Genomic DNA, 11088 nt, shown 5'->3' with positions numbered 1-11088 from the left:
CTTCATTATCATTGAGCAGGGACAGGAATTCTGAATGAGTACAAACAGAACACAAGAATTAGGTTTTTTCCAGATATTTGGATCTGATCTTTTTTTTTTGGCCACTAAATCAAGAACATTTTTTTCTACACGCTTTGGGATAATTAATATAGAAACATGTATAAAACGTTTGATTTTTCTTCTATCTCTCATCAACATGAAAAGCAAAATCACAAAGCCCTCTGTAAATTTCAGAAATTCTCTCATCCACGAATTTCCAAGGACATAAAAAAGCAAACACGAACAAAGCCTTTGTTGCATTATGTAGGAAGAGGTAACATTATTGAATAATAGTATTTCAGACAAAACACCCCAGACTGTGTCTGCAGTTCTGTGGGAAAGTTGAGATATGTTTGAATGCAATGCATTTTGAAGCACACAAGAAACAACATAAACCATGAACACTTAATGTAACAATTGTTTATTTGAATTACACTGTACACTGCAAAATGTTTTCTTTTCAGCATGGATTGATTTTAAAGAAATAATTCACCATCAAATTCTGTCATCATTTACTCTCTCTCTCTTTCATGTCATTCCAAATCTGTATGACTTAATTTCTTCTGTGAAACATAAAAGAATATGTTTGGAGCCCATTGATTTTCATTGTGTGGACAACCATGGTGTGGATATATTTCTCAGAATGTCTTCTTTTGTGTTCTAGAGAAGAAAGGAAATCATACAGTTTTATGAACAACACGAGGGTGAGCAGTAAATAATGACACATTTTTATTTTTAGATTAACTGTCCCTTTAAATTATAAAACGAGTTTAAAAACATGTCCTAACTTCCCTAAATACTCGACAAGCTAAAGCTAAGAGATGCAATCAGACAGATCAATATAGTATATATATATGTTGGTTGAATGAGAGTATTACAGCTGAATACCACTGTTACGCACTGAAAGTTGCACAAACAACATTTAAATAGAGCTTTAGAAGTTCATTAATGTCCTTTTCTGAGTTAAGTGAAGTTAATCACGACAGTTTTACAAAATGGAGGAGTGCAATGCTGACGGACATCTCCAGAGACACTGAACCTCAACCTAAGCTTATCTTTTGACGGAGACATATAAAACCCATAATTGCACAGCAATACCAAATGGTGATTACAGATCAATGAAACTGCAGAAACGGCATCAGCAGAAAATTTTCCCCTCAGGATTCGTCATCAGTTTTAATAATGTGGAACAGCGTGACGTTAAACAGTACTTGGTGGCCATTGTTCCAGCCGTAAAGTGCACGATCCCTGGCGTTGTAATCCAGCATGGACATGTGAAAGTACTGGTTATGGATGGGGATGTCCATATACTCATAGGTAGAGGTTTTGGTGGAATAAGAGTAATACACCTTAGCCCCGGTCAGATGGGAGTTGGTGATGTACAGCGTGCCGCAGATCATGAAGGACTCACCTGCGTTTCGTTTGGAGTATTCAGTGTTCCAAGAGTTCAGCACCTGAATGGTCAGAGGATCCAGCCGGCTGATGACTATATTCCCTGCATTCTGATTGGTGGCGTAGATGGCCCATAAACCAAGCTCGTCTGCCATCAGGTCAATGTCGGAGAAGCCGCCCCAGGTGTACGGGTAGACGTTGTGGAAGCCAGCAGACTCAAGTGCTCGTTGGGTCGTGACCCGGCCGCTTTCGAAGCTGTATCTGACGATGATGTTGCTCTGGTACTTGTTGTAGTACAGGGAGCCGTTGTAGACCACATGATTGGTGCCCGCCCAGTGGAACGGAAGGTTGTAGGTTCTTGACTCAATCCCAGCTATGAAGTCGCTCACAGATTTGTACTCCCTGACTATCTTGTTGTTTGTATAGCTGTCCATGTACCAAACCTGCATTAGAACGTTACAAATGTGATGAGTCACATTCGAAACATTAAATGAAAGGAATAATTTATAGAGCACAACAATAGGGATCAAGAAGTAAAAGTGTCATGCATTTTCTTGATACAGAAACAGATTTTTATTGATAAACCTTTCAAGTCACCATGAGCTTTGAGGATGATAAGTAAGTTACTCTTTTGCAGAAGATATAAATTAGTGTGATTTAAAAATCAAATCGTTAAAATAAAAATAAAATGTTTTCTTTTGAAATTTCTATTCCACTGAAAAATCTATTTTTATTTATTTCAAGTTTTAAAAAAATAATAAAATAATAAAGTTTCAAATATTGTTGCATTTTTATAATATAAATATTAATATTAATACTCCTTTTTTATTTCAGTAAATCATTCATAATACATCAGGTTATCTCACCATGAAATAATTATATTACACAGTGATACCTTTGTCTCTTTTTCTTTTCATATATTAAATAGATTTTCATGTAATTTGTGCTTCAAATCAAGTTGTATATGCTGTGATTGATTTCAGAGCTTGATGGTTCTGTTCATGCCTTTGAACACTTTATCAAAGGTTTTTTTTATATGAAGGAAAAATAATGAGAAAAAATAGTTCCTGGAAGTAATGCTGCTGAAAAGGCTCGGCTGAAAATGCTGCTGCAGGCACAGTTGCATAGCCATAGATTACCTTGTTGTTCTTAGGTGAAGCCTGAGGGTCTGTCATCCATGCTCCAAACCTCGTTCCCGATGTCTTTACGGTGATGGGCCCCGTGATTTTCATCAACTTACCACAGGCTGACAAAATAGAGAATGATAAAGAATATCGGCTGTTATATAGACATCTTCAACCAAGAGTATTTTCTGTCTGAATACACACACCATGCCATATATAAGAAGAAAATACCATCAAAGTCAAATTGAGTTTCAAACTCACTGAGCTTGTTCATGCAGTTCCTCAGTCTTCCCTCCAAGCCAAGGACCCTCTGCTGGAGTTCCTCATAATCATATGCTCCTATCTCCTCCTGGATAGCAGTCAGCACCAGAGACAGGTTCCTGATCTCCAGCTTGAACTGAGAAATGAGCGCGGCATCAGTCTTATACTGCTCCAGCACTGGAATCAGCGGCTGCAGTTCATTCATCTTCCCCTTCAGCTCCTGAAAAAACCAGACAGACTTTTAAATGGGAATCACATGAGGGGAGATTTGCTTACATTAACAGAAACAGATGTAAGAGCACAGCACAGCTCGCAAGAAGTTCTGAACAATAACATGTTAGACAGCAATGGTATTACTGCCTGGAAATGAAACGTGACCTTTACAGGTTTACAGGATTTCCAAGAATGTTAAACTGCATGTGGCTTGAGAAATGCTTGTGAAGGACAAATATTAGAAGCTTTTAAGTGGGATATGATTCTTCATTCTTGGAGAGTAATGGCAAGAGTTTAGCTTTTTCCAACCATTCTGTTCATATGAGAAAGGACCATTGATTTTCTCTGAGGCATGACTTTAATGGTATCCCACCTGAAAGTTTTTAGTCAATAACGTTCTTCGGTTTGCCTCGATTTGTCTGAACTTTGATCGGAGTCCTTTCATCTGGCTCTCCATTTTCATGACATACTGGAAATCCCTCTGGGTCCTCAGGTTCAGCACTTCGATTGATTGCGACATGTTCTGAATCTTAAGAGAGGAAGATGAAGTTAGGATAATTCTTTAATCATTCTTTGAACTGTAAAAAGGAAGATGCGATAGATTTAAATTATATTTCCAACTGGTCTAAATCAGCCCTGACACTGTGTCTCCAAGGAATTCTGCATTTCCATAATTCAACACAACCAAAGCAAAGACAGATAGATCTCAGAGACAAACCACAAATGACACATTTAAAAAGGGACAAAGAAGTGACTGTATCGGTTAACCCTAGTACCTCCTTTACTGGCATCCTCCAAACAAAAAAAGACACAGAGACGTCTTATGGGCCAATAAGTTGGCCTTTTACTGTAACAGAGAAGAAAAGCGTAGGAAGTAGGAACGAGAGGGGGGCCTTAAACACCCTTCAGGCCTTTACGCATTACCATCATCTTTATGCTCCTCCACAATCATCTGCAGAGAAGCCAGCGGCATTCTTAACAGATGACAACAGAGAGCAGTCTAGCATAATGCTTTCAAATCACTGCAGTGAGAGCTTTTGTTAACCGAACCAGATCTCAATATAAAGCGACTTTAGAGACTTAGACAATATGTGCGCGCACACACCTTCTCCAGTAACTGGCGGAGCTGTCTGCTCTTTGCATCTTTAGAGCACAAGCTCTGTTCTGGAGCCACCACCGTACAGATGCAGCGGCCATCTGCATCCTGCGCTGAACTGTACACCTGCCAGCCTTCCTTTGGTCTGATGGTCTGTACACAAACACAGGCAATGCGTGAGGTATCCCGCTGTTTTTTGTCTACAAATAAACATAAATACAAATACTAAAATTCTAATGACATTCTTAATGCAATGAATTTCAATGACCTTTTCAATGACAATTTTAAAGGGGTCATGAAATGAGAAATCAAGTTTGCCTTGATCTTTTGAACCATTAACATCATGCAAGTTTCATATCTTAAAACATCTTCCTCATAAACAGAACATTTATTTAATCAAGCAATTTTTTTTATATTGCAGGATCTGTTAAGTCACATGGGCAATACATTTGCATATGAATGCCTCCAGAGCAAGACATTTAACAGATATATATAAACTTGAGTCTGCCGACAACCGGACACATAGGAGAGTGAAAGAACGTTTGCTTTGATGTGTCTAGTTTAAACAGCTCTGTACAGACTTCAGGAGGATCACAGAAACAAGAGGATGGTTAATTTTAATGGTGTGTCAGGCTTATGTTCAGTTTTAGTTTTGGTTTTCGATGTTTTCCTACCCATCTGTTTTCCCTTGTTACTGTAGTTCCTTTGGTTACTGATTACGTTATGCACCTGTTTCAGTTTCTGTTAATTGGCATCCCATGTGTTCCTCTCTTCATGGTTCCATGTCAACTTAGTTTTACATGGTTGTTGTTTATATCTTTCCTGTCTTCTCCTACATTCCTTGAATATTGTGATTAAATCTCCCGCGTTGTGCGATTTGTGGAACCAAGCCCCGACAGTCGGAGGATTACATGTTTGTTCAGAGCATTTTGTTTTTTAAACGGGGCACAGTATAATGGAGAGTTTTATTGACAGATGAAGCAGCTAATTGTATTGGATCTGACAGCAACTGCATCACAAACCGTAAGAAAACTATATCATAATGCTTTGTCTGTAAATTATATCTTTATATGAATGTTTTCAAAACACTTATGTGCAAGTGGGTGTAGATACTGTTTCCAATACAATGACATTAGCCAATTATAACAGTGGCCATTTAATGACAAGCATCAAAGAAGCCGCCCCTTAAGAAGATCGTTTCATATATGTATTCATATATGTTTGTTTGGTGTGTGTGTGTGTTTGTGTGTGTGTCTGTGTGTGTGTCTGTGTGTGTGTGTGTGTGTGTGTGTGTGTGTGTGTGTGTGTGTGTGTGTGTGTGTGTGTGTGTGTGTGTGTGTGTGTGTGTGTGTGTGTGTGTGCGTGCGTGTGTGTGTGTGCGTGTGTGTGTGTGCAAAGACATAACTAACTTGTGAAACTAAAGGAACATATTGTATTTAAAATAATAAAAAAAATCTGTCATGACCCCTTTAAAATTAACGGCCTGCCTCAAATTTTCTTGATTCCACAAGCATATCCCTCATATTTCTAGCTAACCTTTCAGTAACACTTTTCTTAGTCTTTATATATAAAAGTATTTTAATGCATTAATCATACCTTGTAATTCAACTTATAATGCATTTTGTGATCTGAATAATTGTAACCATAGTTATTATATATTATAATACTATTCACAGTTACACCTTAAACACCAAAACAACCAATTTCAGATTTAACAAGGTATCTGGAAATACTATAATATTAACTTTGGTTTATAGACATAATGCAATATAATGTACATTATGAATACCTTTATAATGCATTATACATGCGGACTTTTAAATAAAGTGTAACCAAACTTTCAGGCTGAAAGGATCACAAATCTGTGTCTCTGACTGTATAAGATACACTTCATTTGAAATATATTTTCAAATTAATACAAGCACAGGAGAAATATAGTTCAGTTTCTATGTACTTCACTAAATATTAATTTTTGATTCACACTGATTCATAATTCTAAAACCAATTCAAGCACACACCACTAAAACATGGCAGGCCAAAAATAGTGTTTTGACGACAAATAGCATCTCACTGCAACACCTTCATGATAAAGCCTCTCTCTCTGCATTCATCCACCCAAATTTCCCTCAATTGTCTGCAACAATAAAGGAGCTTTGTAAACACCCATATTCATTTTTTCCACTCTCACAGCGGGCTTTGAAAGGCCGGCTCTGGGGACTAGCCTTTTACAGGCGAGCTAAAAAAGAGAGTTCTTTACACATTCTGGCACATTTCCTCATGCTGCTGCAACTAACAACTAACTACAATTTCAGCAAATTGTAACATATCCAAGTTGGATGGGTACTTCCTGCTAGTTCACTGTCATTATGAGATATGAGCAGAGGGATTCTGCTCCTCAAATAAGACCTGCAGCTGGGTTAATTAAGCCTGGATGAGAGAGATCCTCATGACAATCTCACAGACACTACGGATTTCTTTGGTTTCAGTCACATATGACATGTGAAATTCATGCTGTTATCTTTGTGTTAAATGATAAATAGTTGATCTGATCCTGACCCAGTGCTAAAATAAACCCTTAGGAAATTGCATACACATTACTAGTAGTGCTGAGAATACACTCAGAATGCTAAGGAAGAAAACATTTCCTCATTTAAACTCTTTATCAACATCTGGAACTGCAGATTACTATTGAGCTCTCGATATAACAAATGTACTAAAATAGTACATTACACATTTGTATTTTGTCTTTAACTATTTACTGTTAAAATTACAATGTTAGCATTCTGTATACAACATGAGCTGTTACACTGTATATCTAAAACAAATGCATGCAATTATTGTAATTATAGACTACTCTTGTACTTACTGAAGGAAACATGCATCTTAATTTGCATTGCAGAGTAAGCAGTAATAATATAATAGTTGTAATAGAAAGGAGAAAGGAGATGATGGGAAGAAAAGAGGGGCGGTGGTGGGCTACACCGTAAATCTTGTTCTGTGAAAAGTCACATGCAATATTCATGCACTGTTTATTTGTCCAACAGGGACCCTAATACAAACCTTATTCATAACGCTATCCATGACCTTAGTAGCAGCAAATGGAAATCTCATGACAGTTCCTAAGAACAACATTATGTGCATTGTATCACACGATTTATATTTTAATGTAAATAGAATTTATCTAAAAAAGGACATCTAATATAAAGTGTGACGTAAGGTGAAATAAACAGCCAATGCTCGGTACAGGCAGATGCTTAAATCCTTTGAAACAACACCAGAAATAAGAGACCGCAAGCTGAAAGCTTTAATGCACAGTAGATCATTCGCTATTACAGAACAGAGAGTCTAATACTATTCTGTGACCATTTGAGCTACAAACATCGAGAAAGTTACATGAAATGGAAAACACGATTTTAAACACAATGTTAGGGTATCCCACGTCTATCAATATTTTTTTTTTATCCCAGTGTAAGTGTTACTGAATTTCCTTCTCTCCATCTCTCTGAGGTTGTCATTAAAATGATATATCGGAAGAACGCATAATTCTCATAAGACATCATAACATAACACTGACAGACTTGTTTGTCACTTTGCATACATTTATTCTTGCGTATGTTTTATGAGTTACTGGTGTAGTCTGAGCTGGGCTCAGACATGTCAAGTTTCTGTCTAAGTCAGTAAGGTGCGGGTGCGCATCACTCACCGCGGAAGGGCAGTAGCCAAGCAGAGCTAGAAAACACAGCGGTTTCAGCACCACGAACAGCGCCCGCATTCTGCCTCCAGACGAGTCTCCCTCCTACGTCTCTGTTACAAGCGGATTCACTCTCCGATGTTTCAGATCGAGCTTCTCGCCAGTATCTTGGGATCGGGAACCCTCGACAGAGCCGCTGAAAGTGCGTGCGCTGTCATCGTCGCTCTGAGCGAAGAAAAGTTTGAGATGTGTGGAGACTCTCAGCGGATATTACATCATTACAGAATCTCAGTGCGGGGTTACTCTTTCATTAACCAAACTTAATTTATCTAAGAGTAAATTAAGGGGATAAAATCACGACTTTTATGTCTTTGCAACGTGAGGAGGAGTAAGAATTAAACATAACCAAAATGTTCATTAGATGTTGCTCAACAGGGGTGAGAATTGTAAAGAACGATGGTTCTTTAATTCTATTAACACTTATTTTAACGATTTTGGAGAAAATATATTTGGAAAAAGGAATTATAATAAACTAGCTTCATGCATTCCTTTTTTTCTCAACACTTGAATATGGGTAAATTTAATTTCAAAAGGGGGGGGGGAGGGGTCATCTTACCCCGACTTACCCTACTGGTGTTGTCACACCAGTATAGCCCAACAGTGCATGAATACTGTCAGAAAGACTATTGCACTATTTAAAAAAGAAGAAGAAGAAAAAAAGAGCGGAAACTGTTATCGGTTTCCAAACCTATCTCTCTCATACTTTTGAGGCCTACTACAACTGGGTAACCAACGCTGCAAAACTTTCAATAACAAGTCGCCTCATTAACCAAGAAAACAAGCATATCTGCACATTATCTAGAATATCTACAGATACAGAATTGCTAAAATTACCTCATCAGAAGTTAGAGCATAAACTTTCACTGCACCTCTGCTCACATTCTCAATTAGTTGCTTGGCAACATGTGTGGTTAGTCTGTCTTTTATTAGAGGTAGGCTTCTCTTTTTATCTGTTCCTTTATCAAGAGAAAGTCTTTTGTTTACTTATCGATATAAGTTTACTTTAAATCGATGTCAGTGAAATTTATTACTGCTCAATTAAAAATAAGTTGAAAGTTTGAATAATGAATGCAGTCATTTAAAAGACAGGAATCCACCACTGAAATCTGACAGCACCAGCTGGGTGTATATTTTAAAGTATATTTCAAAACTCTGTTCTCCTATAAAGCAGAAGCTGCAGGAGTCACCTTGGTCTTTCCAGGAGGTGCCCACCCCTCGGGAACACATCAGTCAAGCAATGTATCAAACCTCAAAACAGCTGCAGACAAGACATCTCAGAGGCTGTCTTCATACCGCAAGCTAACATGTGTCAACCAGAGAGAGAGAGAGAATCGATAAGAATCTCAAAAAGAATCAACACTTTCCTCAAAAAGAATCGATACTTTCCTCAAAATGAATCACTACTTTTCAAAAAAATAATCGCCACTCTCCTAAAAATGAATCGCTACTTTTCTTAAAATAAATCGATACCTTTCTTAAACATGAATCGATGCTTTTCAAAAATAAATCGATACTTTCCTTAAAATGAATCGCTACTTTTAAATAAAGAACCCATGCATTAAGAAAAATCTATATTTTTTCAAAAATGATTCACTACCTTGTCAAAATGGATCGCTACTTTCCTCAAAATGAATCGCTACTTTTAAAAAAAGAAACGATATTTTTCCTCAAAATGAATCGCTAGTTTTAAAAGAAGAATCTCTACTTTCCTCAAAATGAATTGCTAGTTTAAAAAAAAGAATTGACACTTTACTTAAAATGAATCAACACTTTTTCAAAAAGAATCAATACTTTTCCTCAAAATAAATAGCTACTTTTTTTAAAAAAAAGAATGGCAAATTTTTCCTAAAAATAAATCGCTACTTTTCAAAAAGAACCAATCCTTTACTTAAAATGAATTGTTCCTTTTTCAAAAAAGAATTGATACTTTCGTCAAAATGAATTGCTACTTAAAAAAAGGATCGCTACTTTCTTCAAAATGAATCACTACTTTTTAAAAAGAATCGCTACTTTCTTCAAAATGAATAGCTACTTTCATCATAATGAATCACTACTTAAAAAAAAAGAATCGATACTTTTTAAGAATTTGTCAAAATGAATCGCTACTTTATCAAAATGAATTGCTTTTTCAAAAAAAGAATCGTCACTTTCCTCAAATGAATTGCAACTTAAAATTAATTGCTACATTTTAAAAAAGTATCGATACTTTTCATAAAAAGAATCGATACTTTACTACAAAAGAATCAATAGTTTCCTCATATTGAATTGCGACATTTTCAAAAATGAATCGATACTTTTCCTTAAACGATTTGCTACTTTTCAAAAAAGAATCGATACATTTTGTAAAAGGAATTGCTACTTTTCAAAAAAGAATCAATACGAAAACGAAATAAAATGATACTTTTTCAAAAAACGTATCAATACTTTTCCTAAAATGAATTGCTACTTTAAAAAAAAAGAATCAAAACTTTCCACAAATTGAACTGCTACTTTTTCAAAAAAGAATCGATACATTCCTCAAAATGAATCACTACTTTAAAAAAAATAATTGATATTTTTTCTCAAAATGAATCACTACTTTCGTCAAAAAGAATTGATACTTTCCTCAAAATGAATCGCTACTTTCGTCAAAATGTATAGCTACTTTTCTAAAAAAGAATCGCTACTTTCGTCAAAATAAATCGCTACTTTTTCAAAAAAGAATCACTACTTTTGTGAAAAAAGGGTACTGGATACTAGAGATGCGCGGATGGGTTATTATTTCATCCGCAACCGCATCACAAAACTCATCATCCGTCCGCCATCCATCCACACCAAAGTTTTTGACCAATTTTCAAAACGGCATCCGCCCGCCATCCGCTGATTGGGCGATACAAGGCGCTGCTGATGACAGCCGCGAGACTAGAAACCGCCCGCCACCTGCCCGAATTTAATTAAAATATTTTTTTTCGTCACGTCATCCGCCCGATCCGCAGTTTTTCCGCGGAGTCCGCGGCGATAACCGCCAACCGCACATCTCTACTGGATACTAAATAAAGTGTACTAGCATGGATAATAGCAGGGAGAGCAGCAATAACCCCCATTAGGGTAAAGAGAACAGGACCAACATGAATGTATTGCAGATATCATTAATTCAAGATTTTAAAGTACAACATAATTCGAGAATTTATTCTGATTCAAGGGGAAATCCACATCCTGACTTACGAGAGGAG

The 11088-nt window shown here is 36.7% G+C and overlaps 1 protein-coding gene across 1 annotated transcript; it reads right to left on the bottom strand.

Moving 5' to 3' along the window:
- Nucleotides 1-448: 448 nt before the first annotated feature.
- olfm3b (olfactomedin 3b) lies at nt 449-8068 on the bottom strand. Its single transcript, XM_077226933.1, has 6 exons — nt 7829-8068; nt 4135-4278; nt 3403-3558; nt 2817-3036; nt 2571-2677; nt 449-1874 (listed from the first exon to the last, which is right to left on the bottom strand). The coding sequence occupies exons 1-6, from the start codon at nt 7895-7897 to the stop codon at nt 1197-1199; spliced, it is 1374 nt and encodes a 457-aa protein (XP_077083048.1). The 5' UTR covers nt 7898-8068; the 3' UTR covers nt 449-1196.
- Between the last annotated feature and the right edge of the window lie 3020 nt (nt 8069-11088).

Source organism: Siphateles boraxobius, unplaced genomic scaffold, assembly GCF_051911475.1.
Source record: "Siphateles boraxobius isolate OS27281-9 unplaced genomic scaffold, OSU_SipBor_1 1, whole genome shotgun sequence".
In the NCBI taxonomy this organism is placed as follows: Eukaryota; Metazoa; Chordata; class Actinopteri; order Cypriniformes; family Leuciscidae; genus Siphateles; species Siphateles boraxobius.
Note: the sequence above shows the minus strand (reverse complement) of the source record. Positions and strands in the feature narration are given on the sequence as shown.

Bases quoted from the DNA above. Each gene is read 5' to 3' on its own strand.
- olfm3b (XM_077226933.1), bottom strand. From the start codon at position 7,897: ATGCGGGCGCTGTTCGTGGTGCTGAAACCGCTGTGTTTTCTAGCTCTG. The intron at 3,559-4,134 runs GTGTGTGCGCGC...TCCTCTCTTAAG, and splicing joins TCCGCCAGTTACTGGAGAAG to ATTCAGAACATGTCGCAATC. The intron at 3,037-3,402 runs GTGGGATACCAT...TGGTTTTTTCAG, and splicing joins TATTGACTAAAAACTTTCAG to GAGCTGAAGGGGAAGATGAA.